At 48.1% G+C, this 20124-nt stretch overlaps 1 protein-coding gene across 2 annotated transcripts in view; it reads left to right on the top strand.

The window, feature by feature from the left end:
• The window catches only part of TGM6 (transglutaminase 6), a 53289-nt gene that overhangs the window by 11463 nt on the left and 21702 nt on the right, over positions 1-20124 (top strand). For both annotated transcript variants that reach the window (XM_002830118.2, XM_002830117.2), the window contains exons 2-9: positions 2479-2652; positions 3218-3460; positions 4526-4644; positions 5938-6066; positions 7583-7760; positions 8323-8461; positions 11419-11522; positions 11603-11845. In XM_002830118.2, the coding sequence (XP_002830164.1) occupies positions 2479-2652; positions 3218-3460; positions 4526-4644; positions 5938-6066; positions 7583-7760; positions 8323-8461; positions 11419-11522; positions 11603-11845 (1329 nt within the window). The remainder of the gene's footprint in view (positions 1-2478; positions 2653-3217; positions 3461-4525; positions 4645-5937; positions 6067-7582; positions 7761-8322; positions 8462-11418; positions 11523-11602; positions 11846-20124) is intronic.

The following is a 20124-nucleotide window of genomic DNA, read 5'->3' as shown; positions in this document are numbered from 1 at the left end:
CATCCTGGAGTTTTAAGCTGTTGCTTATAGTACTCTGACGAATAGTTTTGTTAATCTAACTACTTGAGTTTAGGTGTTCTGTGCTCCTGGGACTCCCAATGCCTCTCCCTTGGGGTTCATCTCAAAGCTTGACCCTAAATGTTTGAGGTCTATCTGCTTAATGCCAGTCTTCTCCACTGGGCTATCAACTGCATGATGTCAGGGCCAGTGCGTATTTGATGGACTGTTGGGTCTGTAGCATCCAGCACAATGCCCAGCACTTGAATGAATGAACCCTGAATAGGGGAAGAGGATGCTTGGACTGAGACTAGATCCATCACTCAACTCTTTCCTGGAGACACTCATCCTATTTAAGACTCAGCCTTAATTCCACCTTCTTGAGGAAGCCTTGCTTGTGCCCCTTCAGACTAGGCCAAGCCCTCTGTTACTGTTCTTTCAGCTCCCATCCTTCTCCCTGATAGCATGTATCAAAGCAAGAATTAGTTATGTGGACTCACCTACTTAGGTGTCACCCCTGGAACATAATAAGTAACAATTATTGAGCTCTCATGTTACGAGGACTCTAAATGACAGAGGCCATTATCCTCACAATCACACCACAGGCATTATTCCCATTCTGCAGAGCGAGGAACTGAGATGCAAAGAGGTCAAGAAGGCGGGCTGGGAACAGTGGTCACGCCTGTAATCCCAGCACTTTGGGAGGCCAAGGCGGACAGATTGCTTGAGCTCAGGAGTTCGGGGCAACATGGCAAAACCTGGTCTCTACCAAAAATACAAAAAATTAGCTGAGTATGGTGGCATGTGCCTGCAGTCCCAGCTACTTGGGAGGCTGAGATGAGAAGATCACTTGAGCCTCGGAGGCGGAGATTGCAGTGAGCCGAGATCGCGCTACTGCACTCCAGCCTGGGTGACAGAGAGACACTCTGTTTCAAAAAAAGTAAGGTGGTTCAGCCAGTAGATGGCCAAGTCAGAATCTGAACCCATGTAAGCTGCCCCCAGAGGACCTCCTCATAACCATTGAGCCATACAGTCTCACCGCACCATGCATTGAGGGCAAACCCACATCTGTATCCTCAGCACCAGACACCAGCCTGGCATAGAGATTATACAGTCAATCCTCAACACTTGTGGATTCTGTATAGGCACATTGCTAATATTTATTTTTAAATCCGAAATCTATACTCTGCACTTTCTTGGCCATTCACAGACATGCACAGAGTGCAGAAAAATTGTCACCTGACCTGACATGCATATTCCCAGCTGAAGCTGAACAGGCAATATTCTGCCTTCTTGTTTCAGCTGTCATACTATAAACAAAAAACCTTTCTCTGTTCATTTAAAACGAGGGTTTTTTTGCATTTTTGTGCTTTTTTTGTTGATGATTTCTCTGTTTAAAATGGCCGCTGAGCATAGGACTGAAGTGCTGTCTCATGTTACTAGGAGCAGGAAAGCTGCGATGTGCCTTACACGAAAAATATGTGTTAGGTGAACATTCAGGCATGAACTATAGCGCTGCTGGTCACAGGTTCAATATTAATGAATCAACAATATATATTAAATTATGTTTTTTTGTTTTGAGAGGGAGAGTCTCGCTCTGTGGCCCAGGCTAGAGTGCAGTGGTGCAATCTGAGCTCACTGCAACTTCCACCTCCCGGGTTCAGGCGATTCTCCTGCTTGAGTGGCTGGGATTACAGGCACCTGCCACCACGCCCGGCTCATTTTTTGTATTATAGTAGAGACAAGGTTTCACCATGTTGGCCCCAGGCTGGTCTCGAGCTCCTGAGCTCAGGCAATCCGCCCACCTCGGCCTCCCAAAGTGCTAGGATTACAGGCATGAGCCACCACGCCCATCCTCAATAATGTATCTTTAAACAGAAATGCACATATAATAAGGTTATATACTGATCAATTGATGAATAAGTTGGGACCAGAGGCTCACTGGAACTTAAACCTGTATTTATTTTCCCTAAGGGCAATGGGTCAGTTCCCATTAATTCAACCTTTGCAGTGATTTTACAGAACTTAATGACTAACAGGCTGGGCAAGGTGTCTCACACCTGTAATCCCAGCACTGTGGGAGGCCAAGGCAGGCAGATCACCTGAGGTCAGGAGTCCGAGACCAGCTTGACCAACATGGCAAAACCCCATCTCTCCAAAAATATACAAAGAAATTACCCAGGTGTGGTGATGTGCACCTGTAGTTCCAGCTACTCGGGAGGCTGAGGCACAAGAATTGCTTGAACCTAGGAGGCAGAGGTTGCAGTGAACAGAGATCACGCCACTGCACTCCAGCCTGTGTGATAGAGTGAGACCCTGTCTCAAAACAAACAAACAAACAAACAAACAGAGAATCGCCGGTATATGATAAATAGCAGCTGGATGAACAAATGACTGGCCGGGAGTGAATGGGAGGACAAGCTCAGAGTGGGTGAGAAACAGGAGGCCATGACCTCATCTCCCTGTCCTCTCCCCACCCAGGGATCAGAGTCACCAAGGTGGACTGGCAGCGGTCAAGGAATGGCACTGCCCACCACACCCAGGAGTACCCCTGCCCTGAGCTGGTGGTTCGCAGGGGCCAGTCGTTCAGCCTTACGCTGGAGCTGAGCAGAGCCCTGGACTGTGAGGAGACCCTCATCTTCACGGTGGAGACAGGTAACTGGGCTCGCCAGCGTCCCCTTCTCGTCTGCAGCTGGAGGGACCTGTCTTATGACCCAGTAACCTGAGACCTTGCAGTCAGCAGCTCAGGCTCTGGGGGAAGCAAGTCCCTGTAGGTAGACAGAGCCTTGAACCCTGGAGGCTTCTGGTGGCAGCTTTCTGGGGGTGATTGGGAGGTGCTGCCAGCAGACAGTGGGATGGATGGGATGACCTCTCTGGAACCCTGTGTGTACCAGACACCCAGGGCTCTGGAAAGGTACGAAAACCCATGAGGCACTTTGAAGCCCAAGCTTTCCTTTCCTTTCCTGGCCCGACATAGGCAGACTTTGGTTTCAAAGGATGCTGTCACTTTCTCCTTGGCCTAGAAGTGGCTGGGATGTCAGGGCAGCTGAGGTGGACCCTCACTCGGCCACTGGCCTTCTTGCTCTTGGTCAGGTCCTCCCAAAGCCTCCCAGCAGTTCAGGGGGTGAAGGTAGGGCTTCCAGGCCTGTAGCTTTTTTCACTTCTCTAAAGCTGGGTTTCCCAGGGGCAGGGTCTCCTGATTCCCTCTCCTCTCCTCCAGGACCCCAGGCTTCTGAGGCCCTCCACACCAAAGCTGTGTTCCAGACATCGGAGCTGGAGCAGGGTGAGGGCTGGACAGCAGCAAAGGAGGCTCAGATGGAGAACACTCTGACTGTCAGCCTCGCCAGCCCTCCCAATGCTGTCATTGGCCGCTACCTGCTGAGCATCAGGCTTTCCTCTCACCGCAAACACAGCAACCGGAGGCTGGGCGAGTTTGTTCTCCTTTTCAACCCATGGTGTGCAGGTAGGAGTGGCCAAGTCCAAGGTAGAGGTTTTCCAAAAGACATCCTCAGAGGAGAGCCTGCCCTTGGAGGGGGCCTGGGAGGTGGGTTAAAGGACAAGAAGCTGAAGGCCAAGAACTGGGCAAGAACTTAGCCTAGGCAGAGGTAGGCAATGGTCAGAGAAACCTGGTAGCAGGTGCTTCAAAGCCTGTAGAGGACCCAGTGGGCAGGAGAGGCCCAGGGGTGGGTAAGAGCCAGGACTTGGGAATCAGACTGCCTTGGTTTAGTCCCAGCTCTGCTGAGCTGCTCCCCTCTACCTGTCTCCATTTCCTCATCTGTAATATGGGAAAAATAACAGTGCCTACCTCTTAGGACTATGGTGAAAATCCATAGGGCTAATACTTGTAATGTATGAGATACATCATAAGACCTTTGTAAGGGGTGGCCAGGATGAGTATTATTATTAATATTTAAGAAATATGGCCGGGTGCAGTGGCTCACACCTGTAACTCCAGCACTTTGGGAGGCCGAGGCAGGTGGATTACCTGAGGTCGGGAGTTCAAGACCAGCCTGACCAACATGGAGAAACTCTGTCTCTACTAAAAATACAAAATTAGCCAGCTGTGGTGGCTCATGCCTGTAATCCCAGCTACTCAGGAGGCTGAGGTAGGAGAATCACTTGAACCCAGGAGGTGGAGGTTGCGCTGAGCTGAGATCGCGCCATTGCACTCCAGCCTGGGCAATAAGAGCAAAACTCTGTCAAAAAAAAAAAGAAAGAAAGAAAAAAAGAAATATGAGAAATATGAAGCTACTACTGACATCAAGGAGGGCCACCCAAAGGTGTCAGATCCCATAAAACTCTTCAGTCTTGGGCTGTTTTGGGATTGGTCCCTGCTTGGATAAAGACTTGCCAGGAGGGATGGAGTTTGGCAGGGAGGCAGCACGGGAGCTCGCAAGCCCCCTCTTGACCTCTCCTGCCCCAGTCAGCCTCCGGGCGCTGTCCTGCTGCTGATCCCTGATGCAGCCCCTTCCCCAGGCCAGCAAGGCCAGAGCCCCAGTCCACACCAGGCCTGATGACTGCTTTTCAGAGGACGATGTGTTTCTGGCCTCAGAGGAGGAGAGACAGGAGTACGTGCTCAACGACAGCGGCATCATCTTCCGAGGCGTGGAGAAGCATATACGAGCCCAGGGCTGGAACTACGGGCAGGTCTCCAGGGGCACAGGCCAGACAGGGATGTGGGCTGGGGCATGGGGAGGTCGGTGGGACTGGAGTCCTTCTGTCTGCTCACTCTTCTCAGGAGGGACAAGGGGGGCTCACTCCTAGAGAAAACCCACTCGTTCATTCATTTGTCTACTATTCACTGGGCCAGGGCCTGCGCTGGGTCCTGGGGAAGGGGAGGTGCTTTGGACACGGTTTGGACACAGAACAGGTCAGTATGGTTGTGGAAAAATGAATAGCTCTGATCAGTGGTTTTCAAACACGAGCATACATCAGAATCCCAGGAGGGATGGCGTGCTGGACCCCACCCCCAGAGCTGCCGACTGAGTAGGTCTTGGGCAGGGCCTGAGAATGTGCATTTCTAACCAGTTCCCAGGTGATGCTGATGCTGCTGGCCTGAGACCACACTTTGAGAGCCACTGGCTTAGATAAGTAGTTCCAATACCAGGTGCAATAGGGGAAGGAAAAAGTGAGAATGATAGGGATGGAAGCAAAGGGAGTCCAGAAAAGGGTGAAAGGAACCTCCACCTCGGCCATTGTGGAGGCTTACATGATATTGTGGTTGGGTCTCTACAGTGAGGCAGGATCTGCCCAGGCGGAGGGAAGAGCAGGCAGAGCTGCACGGAGGTGGGAGGTAGGGAGTCCTGAGTCTGCTAGAGGAGTTCTGTCTGCCGGAGCTCTGGGTGCCCAGTGGAAGAAAGATTGGACTTGACTGTCAGGCTGAGGAGTCGCACACTGTCCTGCAGGCCAGGGGTTTAAAGCATTTGGGATTCGGGTGCTGGGCAGGGAAGACATAGTGAAGAGTTTAGGATCCACCTAAGGGGTAGCCACTACTCAGCACCCATTTTTTGTTGCCAGACCTTCCAAATTATCAGAGACCAGAAACCTAAATGTGTATGCAAAAATTCTGCAATTTTTAAATGTTGTTAACTAATTCAAACGTGTTTGAAAACATCATGTAGACCAAATGAGCATATCAGCGAGGTGGATGTGGCTCGAGAGCCACCAATTTTAGCTCAGACTTTACTGTGGGTAGTCAGGAGCCACGGGAGATTGTTGAGCAGGGGAGAGGCGTGATTAAGGCTGAGGTTCTGATTCCCCAGGTGACTCTTTGAGGAAGGGTTTCCAAGACTAGGGGGTGCTCTGTGATGCCCCTGGTGGTTGGAGGGGGCAGCAAACTGCCCTGCACAGATGGGGTGACTGACCGGGTGAGGGCTGTGGGAGGGCCTGGAATATGAGTGACTGAGCACAGCCTCTAAGCACAGCCTCTCTGGGGAGCAGTTTGAGGAGGACATCTTGAACATCTGCCTCTCCATCCTGGATCAAAGCCCCGGTCACCAAAACAACCCAGCCACAGACGTGTCCTGCCGCCACGACCCCATCTATGTCACCAGGGTCATCAGTGCCATGGTGAGAAGCCCCTCCATCCCTGCACGTGTACTTCCTCAAGGATCCCCCAGCCAACCCCGGGGCCACACCCTGTGATTCTTCCCATCACCCCTTGTTTTAATTCGCTGTTGTTGCATAACCAACCACCCCAAAACCCAGTGGTGTAAAACAACCCTTTATTATGCTTACAGTTTTTTAGGCTAGGAATTTGGGCAGGGCACCATGAGAATGGTTTGTCTCTGCTCCAAGATGCTTCTTCTGGGGATATCTTAATGGCTGCATATGTCTGGGATGGTTTGACAGGACCTCTGTCTGGGGCTTTGGTTCTGGTGGTTGGCAGTTCCTAAGTTGCCGTCCATGTCATGTCTCCTGGAACTGGAATGTCCAGGATGGCTTCCCCACCCTCGTGTCAGGCCCTGGGCTGGGGTGGCTGGAGCAGCTGGGACCCACCAGTCATCACTCTTTCTACACAACCTTTCCATGTGGCTAGCTTGGGCTTCCCCACAATATGGCAGTTTCATGCATAGCAATAGCTCCCCCACCCCCACCTCCCTGCCCCAAGCAATTCTTCCAAGAAGGAGGAAGTGGAAGCTCCCAGTCTTATCAGGCCTAGGCCTGGAAACTGGCACAGCATCACTTCCACCATAGTCAGTGGTCAAAGTAGTCACAGGCCAGCCCAGACTCAAGAGGAAACCTCCTCTTGAGTGGGACATAGACCCACCTCTCCATGGGAGGCATGACAACTTTAACCTATCACAGGCCTCAGGCTATGGTGTTTCCTCCCAAAAGGTGTCTGCAGGGCCCACCAGCTCCCTCTACCACATGCAGGTATTAAGGTCAGTGGGTGGGTATCTGAGATTCCAAAATTGCACAAAGCTATATTTCTCCTATTTGATACTCTCACTTCCTCAAGACCTCAGAGAGCAGTTGGAGCACAGAGAATTAACATGAGTGACAATCCCAAACAGCAGAGCATCACAGCCCTGAGGACAGTGAAAGTCCTGAACTCAAGCCTCCCAAGTCCAAGTCCTAGACTCATGGATCACCACTCGGACTAACTTGCTGTGTGATTTGGGCAGGTCTCTGAATGCTTCTGAAGCTCAGTTTTTGCATCTGAAAAAAAAAAAAAAAGGAGAATAATGAAACCTACATTGTAAACTTCAACAGCTTAATATAGTGTGCACAAAATTCTTGGCATAGTGGTGTCTGGCACACAATAAGCATTTAATAAATGTTAGCTGTCCCTATAATGATTATGCCAAAAGTCCCCCAAAACAGATCATTTAACATAGGAAATGCTCTAAAGTTGTAATGATTTTTACAACACAGTATCCAAATGGAAGATAATTGAAAATGACAAGTGCTACCAGGAAGTAGGTATTTTAAGGCAACAGATGCCCCTAATTTTCAGACAGTTAAAAAGCAAGAGTGACCCCGATTGACCTGGTGGTCCAAAGTTGGAGAGGATTTTACCACGATGTGGTTCTTGAGGTAGGAAGCCCGGCCTGGTGGTGGACCCGTGCCCTCCTCTGCCCAGGTGAACAGCAACAATGACCGAGGTGTGGTGCAAGGACAGTGGCAGGGCAAGTACAGCGGCGGCACCAGCCCGCTGCACTGGCGAGGCAGCGTGGCCATTCTGCAGAAGTGGCTCAAGGGCAGGTACAAGCCAGTCAAGTACGGCCAGTGCTGGGTCTTCGCGGGAGTCATGTGCACAGGTACCCTGGGAGAGAAGGGCCCCTCCCCCAGCCTCCTCTATCTATATGTATTTACATATATTTGCATATGCTGCAACCCATCTTCATTGATGGATTCATTGATGGGGAGGACAAAGTCTGGCTAATGAAGAGAGAAACCAGAAAATTTATTTCCTTCACATCTGATCTTTTATTTTGAAGGAGTCCTAGCTCCCTCTGTCTCTCATTCATTGAGTGCCTTGGGTGAGCCCTGTGGCTCCCCTGGCCTCCAGTCCCCTCAGGAAGATGAGGGCTCTATTAGATGGCTTCCAAGTTCCTGCCAGCCTCAAAGCCTGTCTATTCACATGAGGTGGCAACAGCATCTCCTGAAGTCCTTGAGAGAATGTGCAGGAGATGGTGGCATTTCTGAGAGTGGAGATGGGAGTCTCAGCCCCACAACCTGACGAAGTAGACACACAGAAAAAGATGGGGTGGCAGAGGGCTTTGGCCACAAATGAGCCAGGGCGCCTGCTGTGGAAGCCAGGCCCCTCTCTTAGGGGCCGGGGTCCCGCCTGCTCCGAGCCTCCCAGTCTCTGCTCTGCAGTCCTCAGGTGCTTGGGGATAGCCACACGGGTCGTGTCCAACTTCAACTCAGCCCACGACACAGACCAGAACCTGAGTGTGGACAAATACGTGGACTCCTTCGGGCGGACCCTGGAGGACCTGACAGAAGACAGCATGTGGTGGGTCCTGCCCCCAGCCTAGGCCCAAGGGCTCTGGAAGCCCAGCAGGTGGAGCAAGGCATCATCTTCCATAACACCACCGGGAGCGGCAGGCCCAGAGCCCAGCTCCCCTGAGTCTCAGCCGACTCTGAAGGGAGAGGGAGTGAGAGGCGCCCTGCGGATAGAGTGGTACCTCTTCCAAGATGTAAGGTCTGAGGTCAAGAGATGTAGACTCAGAGTTCAGGAGGGGCCTCAAGATTTGATTGCCTTGAATACCTGGTTCTACTCTCTCTGGGAATCTGTGGCTTCCTGGGGTGGGGTAGGAACTCCATTTGCACAGGTACCTCTGGATCAGGCCCCTGCTTCCGTATCAGCTGCGGTTCTCCGTGCTGTGTGTCTCAGGTGGGAAAGACTCCTTCCTCTGTTAAAACAAAATTCGTCACATAAAGCTTTAAAAAATTCATTTTAGGCCGGGCACGGTGGCTCACACCTGTAATCCCAGCTACTCAGGAGGATAAGGCAGGAGAATTGCTTGAACCCAGGAGGCAGAGGTTGCAGTGAGCTGAGATCACACCATTGCACTCCACCCTGGTCAACATAGTGAAACCCCATCCCTACTAAAAACACAAAAATTAGCCAGGCGTCGTGGCAGGCGCCTGTCGTCCCAGCTACTCTGGAGGCTGAGGCAGGAGAATCACTTGAACCTGGAAGGCAGAGGTTGCCTCTGTGAGCCAAGATCATGCCACTGCACTCCAGCCTGGGCAACAGAGTGAGACTCCATCTCAAAAAAAAAAAAATTCATTCTAACTTACTTAATTTTCTGAAATAGGAAAAACATTCATGTGGTTTAATATTCAAAAGGTACAAAATGGGTTGCAGTGATGTCTCCCTCCCGCCCAGTTCCCCAGCCTCCCCATCCTCCTCCTGGAAGCAACACTATCACTGTCTCCTACATCTCCTGTCAGGGAGATGCTCTGTAGACACAAGCACATACGTACCTACAGTGCCTCCCCGCCTTTTCCCCGCTTAAACAGTATTGGCAGCTTTATGTGATACTGTTCTTGCTAGAACATTTAACAATTCCACATAAATACACAAAGAGTCTTCCTTATTTTCCATAATGTTTTAAGTAATAACGTAACACTCACCAAGCACCTAGTCTGTGCCAGGTCCAGTTCTAAGTGCTGTATATAGATTAACTCATGTATTTCTTCAAACAACCTGTGAATAAGTTAAGATCATTGATTCTATTTTGCAGATGAGGAAATTGAAGCAGAGAGGTTAAGTAACTCATCCAAGGCCACACAGCTAGTGAGTGGAAGCATAAGGGTGTGAACCCAGTCTGCCTCTCAATTGCATGAAAAAGCCATTGTTCATCTAACCATCCCATATGGATGGACATTTCAGTTGCCTCAGTTAAAAACAAGTTTGCCTTTACAAACAAGGCTTCAGTCAATAACCTTGTTCAAACGTCTGTTCACACATGTGCAAGTCTGCCACTCAAAGCCAACTTTCTAAAGATTAGGAGAGATGGCCGGGCGTGGTGGCTCACACCTGTAATCCCAACACTTTGGGAGGCTGAGGCTGGCAAATCACTTGAGGTCAGGAGTTCGAGACCAGCCTGGCCAACGTGGTGAAACTCCATCTCTACTAAAAATAAAAAAAGTAAAAAAATTAGCCGGGTGTGGTGACACACACCTATAATCCCAGCTACTGGGGAGGCTGAGGCATGAGAATCACTTGAACCTGGGAAGCGGAGGTTGCAGTAAGCCAAGATTGCACCATTGCACTCCAGCCTAGGTGACAGAGCAAGACTGTATCTCAAAATAAATAAATAAATAAAAATTAAAAAATAAAGATTAGGAGAGACAGTGAAGAGAACACAACACAGAGACACAGAGAGCCTTGTATCCTTGTTCCCCAGGGGAGCGTGCCAGGAGCCCTTCCCGAGCTGGCCTCCAGCTCAGACCATCTCTTTGCTCCCCTTGGCCTTTCCTCTTTTTTGGTTCTCTTCATTCCCTTGCCCTGGAAGCACAAAATACTCGCGTTCTTCTCTTTCCTTCATGCAGAAAGCACAGACACTTCATTTTGATGTTGGGGACTCTGTCACCACCCAGGTTATCAGGGTCCCACCTTTAATCCCCAAATGCTAATCAAGATACTTTCCCCAACAAAGACAGTTGCCTGCCGAAGAGGAGTTCTGAGGCCGGCTATAAAGATGCCAAGTCAGGCAAACCGGGAATCAGGTTTCTGTCTGCTCCTTTCTTTCTGCAAGACCTTGAGCAGGTGATGTCATGTTTCCTACTCATATTCTCATCTTTAACACAGGGAATTAAAAATAAGGCTGAAATTACCAGACTCTATAGTGCTCTGCATAATCAGAACCCTACCTACCCCCTCTGCTGGCCATATCCCAGAGATACTTAAATACTTTCTGCTCCCTGAACACACAAGGCCTTTTTTTGTCTCACTTAGGACCTTTGCACATGCTGTTCCTTCTGCCTGGAATATTGTTCCCTTCACTCTTCCTATAGCTTATTCTTTCTCACTTAAGTCTCACCTTCAATGTCATTTACCTAGAGTAGGTCTATGGGGGTTGTTCTCTAGCTTAAGCCCCTCTTTTTCTTCCTAACATTTATTGTCACTTGCATTTGTTTGATTTATCTGCTGACTTAGCTTTGTCTGTCTCCTTTGTTAGAATGTAAGCAGCATGAGAGTAAAGATCTTCTTTCTTAGTTGCAGTACCTTGAACAACAGGTTGTTGATAAATATACACGCATATCTATATACACACATACACATATGTATACAAACATATATAAATGCTGTGTGCTCATTAGTATGGTTGAATGAGTGATTCACAACATGCAGCCACAGTTCTTGTGCAGAGTAGGGAGCCCAGGGCCTGCCTCTCAGTAGGATCTTCCCTTCCTATGCCCTCACTCTAGGCAGCTTCACCCATCCTCTCTCTGTGGCAGGAATTTCCATGTCTGGAATGAGAGCTGGTTTGCCCGGCAGGACCTAGGCCCCTCTTACAATGGCTGGCAGGTTCTGGATGCCACCCCCCAGGAGGAGAGTGAAGGTACGCTCAACTGGGTGGGGTAAGTTCCAGACCCCTGCTTTTCCTTGCCCGTGCTGCTCATGCCCACCCCTCCTGCCCAGGTGTGTTCCGGTGCGGCCCAGCCTCAGTCACTGCCATCCGCGAGGGTGATGTGCACCTGGCCCACGATGGCCCCTTCGTGTTTGCGGAGGTCAACGCCGACTACATCACCTGGCTGTGGCATGAGGATGAGAGCCGGGAGCGTGTATACTCAAACACGAAGAAGATTGGGAGATGCATCAGCACCAAGGCAGTGGGCAGTGACTCCCGCGTGGACATCACCGACCTCTACAAGTATCCGGAAGGTAAGGGCCACATGGCGGCCTTTATTACCTTCCCCAGGATGGCCCATCAGCTGCAGAGGGCCCACTGCAGGTGGCCTGGAGCCAGGCCTCACCCCATGTATATGATGCTGACAGCAGCTTCCATTCACATTGTCTCTGTGCTCTGAGCCAAGTGCCTTTATTTAGGCTACATTAATAGCTTCCTCTGTTTGCTAAGCACCTCTTCTGCCTTAGAAGATTCCCCATTTGTAATAATAATAGCTACATTTCCTTGAACACTTGCCATATACCAGGCACTGCATTAGGTATGTTCACATACAATAATAATCACTGCTAGTAATAATAATGATGATAGTAGCAGGTATTATTTATTGAACACCTAGGACAAACGCATGGCACAGGCCCAATTCACACTAATAATAATAGCATCTCCTGTTTAGCATCTGCCAGGGCCTGTGCCGTGATACCAATTTATGGCCACTGGTTCATTGAAGAGCCCCTACTTGTTAGGCTACAAAAGCAAAACAGTTGTATTTTTTCTTATAGCTGCTTCCAACTATATACTTTAAAAATCTCCCTTTCCCACTGTGTAACAGGTTCCTTAGCAATGTTGTGATCTGATTAACATATTTTCAACAATTTCTGCTTGTTAAAATCATGTCACCAAGTAATTATGACTTCAAGCTCAAACGTGAATTAGACCCTTTCTCCTCCTGCCCCCGAGCACAAGCTAGAGCAGTGACCCTGAAAGGTTGCTAGAGAGGAGACACAGTCTGCTCTGAACATCTCCTCACCTCCCTTTTCTGCTCTCTAGCTTCATATTTTACAGCTCTGGTTGCACTTTTTTTTTCCTTTGAGACAGAGTCTCACTCTTGTTGCCCAGACTGGAGTGCAATGATGTGATCTTGGCTCACTGCAACCTCCGCCTCCTGGATTCAAGTGATTCTCCTGCCTCATCCTCCCAAGTGGCTGGGATTACAGGTGCCCGCCACCATGCCTGGCTAATTTTTGGATTTTTACTAGAGATGGGGTTTCACCATGTTGGCCAGGCTGCCCTTGAACTCCTGACCTCAGGTGATCCACCCACCTCAGCCTCCCAAAGTGCTGGGATTACAGGCGTGAGCCACTGCACCTGGCCCCTGGTTGCACATTTGAATTATCCAGGGAGCTGTTTCAGTTATATATCTTAAACAATAATTACTTATTTGGTCAATTCTGTGGGTCAGCAATTTGGGCTGTGCTCAGCTGGGATGGTTCATCTTCTCCAGGTGGTGTTGGCTGGGATCTCACATATGTCTGTCACATGGGACTGCTGAGATGGCTGGGTCTGTGTTCCCACTTGGCCTCTCATGTCCCAACAAGCCAGCCCGTGCTTTTCTGAATAGCAGCAACATTCCCAGAAGGTGAGAGATGAAGCTGTGAGGTTTCTAGAGGCCTGGCTCAGAATGTGCACCATGTCATTTCTGCCACATTCTATTGGTCAAAGCAATTCATGAGCCCAATCCAGATTCAAGGGGTGGGAAGTTGCAAGGCATTATGGCCCCACAGCAGGCCAGATTCCACCCCTGACTAACTGAATCATAGTCTCTACAGGATGTGGTTCTGGCACTGGGATTTTTAAAGCTCCCAGGTGGTCTGTAGTGTGCAACCAATGCTGAGAGCACTGTTAGGCTAAGGGGGTGGAAAAGAGGAGAGAAGAGAGCAGATGCCTTTATCTTAACTGGGTGAGGATTCAGTGCTGGCTAAGTGGGCGGGCGCTGCTGCCCTAGTTTCCTATCTATGCTTGCTGAGGACAGATGGTGGCTCCATCACAACCTGCTGCCATCCAGACTAATTCCTGTGCTGTTCCTCTAGACACTGCTGATTTCTTGTGTTATTTGGGCCCTTTCAACATGGCTTCTTTCTGATGCATGGTGATTTTTGTCCCCAAGTTCTGCAGAGGTTTTACGAGGCTGTGGCCCCCAACCCTAACCTCCACTGTGTCCCACTCCAAGGCTGGGAACTGAAACCTGACACTTGTGGGTAGGAGGAGCAGTCTTGACTGGCTGTCTCCCACCTGCTGTCTCCCTTCAGTTCTCTTCTCCCTGCTCAGGTAGTACAAGGCTTAGTAAGTAAGACAGGATAAACAGACCTCCCACAGGGAGGGGAATACCAACTTCCCTTTCTGTAGGCACCCCCAATCTTGATCAGCTAGTCATTTCTTGCTGAAGATACCCCCAAACCTTTACACTGATTCTTTTAAACACCTACACACACCCCCAACTCACACTTTAGCTCCTACCTCCAGGAACATGACACTTTCTTGACTGTCAAAGACATCTTCCACTTTAGCCGTCTTCTTACTGTCTTGGGGATGGGCTATGGATGAGGGGACTATATGGTAAGGCCTCTTCTGAGCTGCCACCTCTCTGATAAGACCTGCAGATTGATTGCTGGGTCCCTTCTGCTGGGAGCTTCTGGAACTTAGAACGTGGGGTCTAGCTTGGGCAACATGGCAAAACCCCATCTCTACAAAAAATACAAAAGAATTAGCCAGGCATGGTGGCATATGCCTGTAGTCCTAGCTACTCAGGAGGCTCCAGTGGGAGGAACGCTTGATTCTGGAAAGCGGAGGTTGCAGTGAGACAAGATTGTGCCACTGCACTCCAGCCTGGGCAACACAGTGACACCCTGTCTCAAAAAAAAAAAAAGAACATGAGATCTGTGGGTCTTTTGTCCTAAGATTTAACCATGACTAGCAGGGCACGGTGGCTCACACCTGTAATCCCAGCACTCTGGGAGGCCGAGGCAGGCAGATCACCTGAGGTCAAGAGATCAAGACCAGCCTGGCCAACATGGCAAAACCCCATCTCTACTAAAAATACAAAATTAGCTGGGCATGGTGGCCCGTGCCTGTAATCCCAGCTACTTGGGAGGCTGAGGCAGGAGAATTGCTTGAACCTGGGAGGCGGAGGTTGCAGTGAGCCAGGATCGCACACTGCACTCCACCCTCAGCAATAAGAGCGAAACTCTTTCTCAAAAAAACAAAAACAAAAACAAGAAAACCATGGCCACAGGAGAAATTAACATCCTGTTACATGATGACAGTGATGGCAATCACTGTTACTGAGCGCCTGCTGTGGGCTGGCCATTTTCACATGTTATGTAGTTATTTTATTTAACAAATGTTTACAAAGCCCTTACCATGAGCTTTTAAGTGAGATGCTAGTACAACGTTTATTTTACAGAGGAGAAGACAGAGGTACAGAGAGGCAAGTTGACCCAGCCAGGGAACATAGCTAGTAAGGGAGAACTCTCCTGCAGAACCCAGAGCCTATGCTCCTCACTCTGCACTGCACTGCCACTATTTAATTATAATATTGTCTACTATTTATTGACTGCCTACTGTGGGCAATGTGATTTCACATCTAGGTTAACAAAAATAATAATATCAGTATCTAGAACTTGCTAAGCACAATGGTAAGCAATGTCCATGCATTATTTCATTTAATATTTATTTTAAAATCATTTGATGAGCCAGACATGGTGGCTCACACCTGCAATCCCAGCACTTTGGGAGGCCAAGGTGGGCAGATCATCTGAGGTCAGGAGTTCAAGACTAGCCTGGCCAACATGGCAAAACCCCATCTCTACTAAAAATACAAAAATTAGCAGGGCGTGGTGGCGGTTGCTTGTAGTCCCAGCTGTTCAGGAGGCTGAAGCAAGATAATTGCTTGATCTCAGGAGGCGGAGGTTGCAGTGAGCCGAGATTATGTCATCACACTCCAGCCTACAGAGCGAGACTCTGTCTCAAAATATAAAATCATTTTATGGATAATCAAACTGAGGCACAGGGGGGTTAAGTAACTTCTCCAAGTTTTCAAAGCCCAGAAGAGCTGGAATTCTAAGGAGGCAGTCTACTCTCAGGGCCTCTGCCCTCCCTGTTGTGCTAGACTGCGCATCTTCGCTGAGTGGCCTTGGTGTGCCATACACCATGCTAGGCTTTTTCATGTGCTCTCAAAGTAGAGACCCTCCTGAGTGCCAGGCATGATTCAGAGGCAAGGGGACAAAGAGAAGTCCCCAGAAAACTCACCACATGATGAGCTGACAGCACAGAACAATTCAGAGTGACTGGCGCTATACTGGGGCGTCCAGAGGCTAAAGGAACAGAATGGAGGAGTCTCTAACTCCGCCAGGGCAGAAGGTATCAGGAAAAGCAGCTTATGGGAGGGAATGCTGAAGGGAGGAAGATTTAGCCAGGACATGAAAGGTTGAGAAGGCATTCCAAGAAGACAGGGTCCAGTGGGATTCCAGACTTATGCTGGGCAATACTGCTCATGGAAGCCAAGACATCCTTGACTTGCTTGAGCAGTATTCTACAGATGAAATGACAGGGGCTTGTGCCTCTCTGAGTCATGAGCCCTTGCTCTGTCTGTGGAACCAGGACACATGCTAGAGCAAAAAGATTCAGAGCCCCTGGGTATGACGTGCTTTGCCCATACTCCTAAGATAGCCTGGAGACTAAGCAAACAGAGAATGAAGCTTCCAAACAAAGAAAATATAAAGCCAAGATCTTAGTTGGTGAGGCTGGTACCAGCAGCCAGCAGAGAAGCAAGGCTGGTGCACCTGTCTAGCCATCAGCTTCTGGGCCTGTGTATTAGTTTCCTGGGCCTGCCATAATAAATTACCACAAACTTGTTGGCTTAAAATATCAGAAATTTATTCTCTCACACACAGTCTGGAGGCCAGAAGTCCAAAATCAAGGTGCTGGCTGGGCCATGCTCCATCCAAAGGCTCTAGGGGAGATTCTTTCCTTGACTCTTCTAACTTCTGGTGGCTCAGGCATTCCTCGGCTTGTAGTCACATCATTCCAATCTCTGCCTCCATCTTCTCATGGCCTTCTTCCCTCCTATGTGTTTCAAATTCCTATCTCCTTTCTCTTACGAGGACGAAAGTCATTGGATTTAGAGCCTACTCTAAATCCAGGATGATCTTATCCCAAGATCTTGAACTATATCTTCAAAGATCCTATTCACAGGTTATATTCACAGGTACCAGGGGTTAGGACTTGGACATATTGTTGAGGGGGACGTTGTTCAACCCACTGCAGCCTGTGTGGGAAGACCAAGCACCTACTGCCCAGGGCCTGGCTGGCCAAGCAAACAGGAAACAGTGAGTGCAGTGGCTGTGGGGCTACAGCTGCTGAGAGGTTGATGCAGAGACCCTGTGACCAGCCCAGGACACTCTCCTTCCACACTCCCTCTCTCCCAGCCATTCTGCTCTCTGTCTTTCTACTGTACCTTTCTCTCTCCCTCCCTCTTGCATTTAGTGGGTACCCCCAAGTACCAGGTGGGAGAGTGGACAGGAAGCACAGGAAAGCAGACAACCCCAATGCAGTGTGATGAGGTCAGGCTGCCAAGGTACAGAATGATCAGGGAACAGCAGCAGGGAGGGCAGTACTTTTTTAGATAACAGCAAGAGGGAAAGGTCATTAGCAGCTCTTTTACACCTAAAGGACTTGGCACAAGATGCTTTCTTTGCCTGGGAAGGACCTGCTGACTTCACCCCAAACTTTTGCCTGGCCAGGGGTCTCAGCACCCTGTTGACTTCCTTCTAAGCACATATCGCAACTTGATATTTGCTTGAATCTTTATTGTCTCCCTAGAATGCTCCTAGACTGAGAGTTCTAAGATGGCAGGGAGCCTGACTGTTTTGTTCACTGCCATATCCCCAACTCCTACAGCAGCATCAACTGCATAGTAGGTGCTCAGTACAGATTCAAGGAATGAATGAATTGGGGCCAACAGCATATGAAGGGCTTTTAATGCCATAAGGAGTTTGAGCTGTATCAAGAAGGGCCTTGCTTTGTTGATTGCAGGACTGGCTTATGTGAAGCTACAGGACATATAAGCCACATTTTCACATTTTTTTCTATTGGCATGTGTTATTGAGCATTTACTGAGTGCCAGGCAACCAGTGAGCAAAATGCATATGATCTTTATCTTAAAGGATGAAGGAGCTGACATTCTAGTGGGGCAGGTAAAAGTAAACAAATAAGTAAAATAACTAGTATTTCAGATACTGATAAGTATTCTGGGGAAAAATAAAGAAGGGAAAGAGTTTAGGGACTGGTTGAGAGGAAGCAAACATTTGTCATTTAAAATCAGGTGGACTCTAACAGATGCCTATAGAAGACTCCACATGATAGCAGCAACATATACACATTCTTGGAAAGTACAACGGTAGCATTATCCAGAACTGACCATATACTCAGCCATAAAATAAGCCTCCATAAACTTAAGAGGATTGAAATCATACAAAGTGTATAATCTTATTCCAATAGAATTAAATTAGAAATCAGTATCAGAAGAGAATTCGATACATTTATAATATGTGAAAATTAAACAGTACATACATCTAAATATCCAATGAGCCAAAGGAAAGATCACAAGTCAAATTAGAAAATACTCTGCAGTGAAAGAAAATGAAACACAATATGCCAAAATTTATAAGATGCAGCTAAAGCAGTACACAGAGGGAAATTTATAACCGTAAAACCTATATTAAAGAAGAAAGATTTCAAATCAATAGCCTAATCTTCTACCTTAAGAACCTAGAAAAATGGCTGGATGTGGTGGCTCACCCCTATAACCCCAGCATTTTGGGAGGCCGGAGTGTGAGGATCACCTGAGGTCAGGAGTTTGAGACCAGCCTGGCCAACACTGGGAAACCCTGTCTCTACTAAAAATACAAAAATTAATTGGGTGTGGAGGCAGGCACCTATAGTCCCAGCTACTCGGGAGGCTGAGGCAGGAGAATCACCTGAATCCAGGAGGCAGAGGTTGCAGTGAGCCGAGATTAAGCCACTGCACTCCAGCCTGGTTCACAAACCGAGACTGTCTCAAAAAAAAAAAAAAAAACCTAGAAAAAGAAGAGCAAACTAAACACCTAAAAAAGCAGAAAGAGGAAACAAGAAAGATTAAAGTGGAAATAAATGTAAATGAAATAAAGAGCAGAAAAATCATAAAAGAAAATCAACAAAACCAGTTGATTCTTTGAAGAGACTGACAAAATTGATAAACCTTTAGCTAGACCAAGAGAAGAATCAAATTACTAAAATTAGAGAGGATGTCACTACCAACCCTACAAAAATGAAAAGAACTATAAAGAGTGTGGTTTTTAAAGAAAAGTATTTGGTTATCATCCCCAGTTTCTGGCACACAGCTCCTAAAACCCTTGGAGTCTTCAGAATGAGAAGAGCATCAGCTATAGCACGTTAGTGAGATGACTAGGTGCACCCAGATCACTTTCAGCATGGGGGCTGGTTGCCTGAAAAATCAAGACATGATTAGGGATTGGGGACTTTAAACCCCATTTCTGACCTCCAGGGAGGGGAGAGAGGCTGAAGATTGAGTTAATCACCAAAGGCCTATGATTTAATCAGTCATGCCTATGTAATGAAACTCTGTAAAAACTGCTAAACAATGGAGTTTGGAGATGTTCCAGGTTGGGGACAACATTGAGGTGCTGAGAGGGTGGCATGCTTAGAGAGGAGATGGAAACCCCACACCACCCCTGCCCCCTGCCATACCTTGCCCTGTGTATCTCTCCCACTTGGCTCTTCCTGAGTTATATCCTTCATAACAAACCAGAAATGGTAAGTAAACTGTTTTTCTGAGTTCTGTGAACCACTCTAGCAAATTATGAAACCTAAGGCTGGGGGCAGTTATGAGAACCCCAAATCTGTAGCAAAGTTGGACAGAAGTGTGAGTAACCCTGAGTAACCAATACTTGTGACTGGAGTCTGAAGTCTCAGTCTTGTGGGACTGAGCCCTTAAACCTGTGGAGTCTGATGCTAACTCCAGGTAGTTAGTGTTTGAATTGAATTGAATTGAATTGAATTGTAGGAGACCCAGTTGGTGTCCAGAGAGTTGGAGAATTGGTTGGTATGAAAAACCCCCACACATTTGGAGTCAGAATTGCTATAATTAATGACAGTTTATTAGGGGATACTATGAGCAACTGTATGACAACATATTAGATAACTTTAGATTAAATGGGTAAATTTTTAGAAAGACACAAGTAACCAAAACTATCTCAAAAAGAAATAGAAAATCTGAATAGATTCACAACAAGTAAAGAACTAGTAATAGTTCATATTGAACTAGTAATATGAAAACTTCCCACAAAGAAATAATCAGGCCCAGATTATGTCACTGGTGAATTCTACCAAATATTAAAAGAACAAACATCAGTTATTCACGAATTATTCCAAAAAGTAGAAGATGAGGGAATACCTCTCGACTCATTCTATGAAGTCA

Source organism: Pongo abelii, chromosome 21 (assembly GCF_028885655.2).
Source record: "Pongo abelii isolate AG06213 chromosome 21, NHGRI_mPonAbe1-v2.0_pri, whole genome shotgun sequence".
NCBI lineage: Eukaryota > Metazoa > Chordata > Mammalia > Primates > Hominidae > Pongo > Pongo abelii.
Note: the sequence above shows the minus strand (reverse complement) of the source record. Positions and strands in the feature narration are given on the sequence as shown.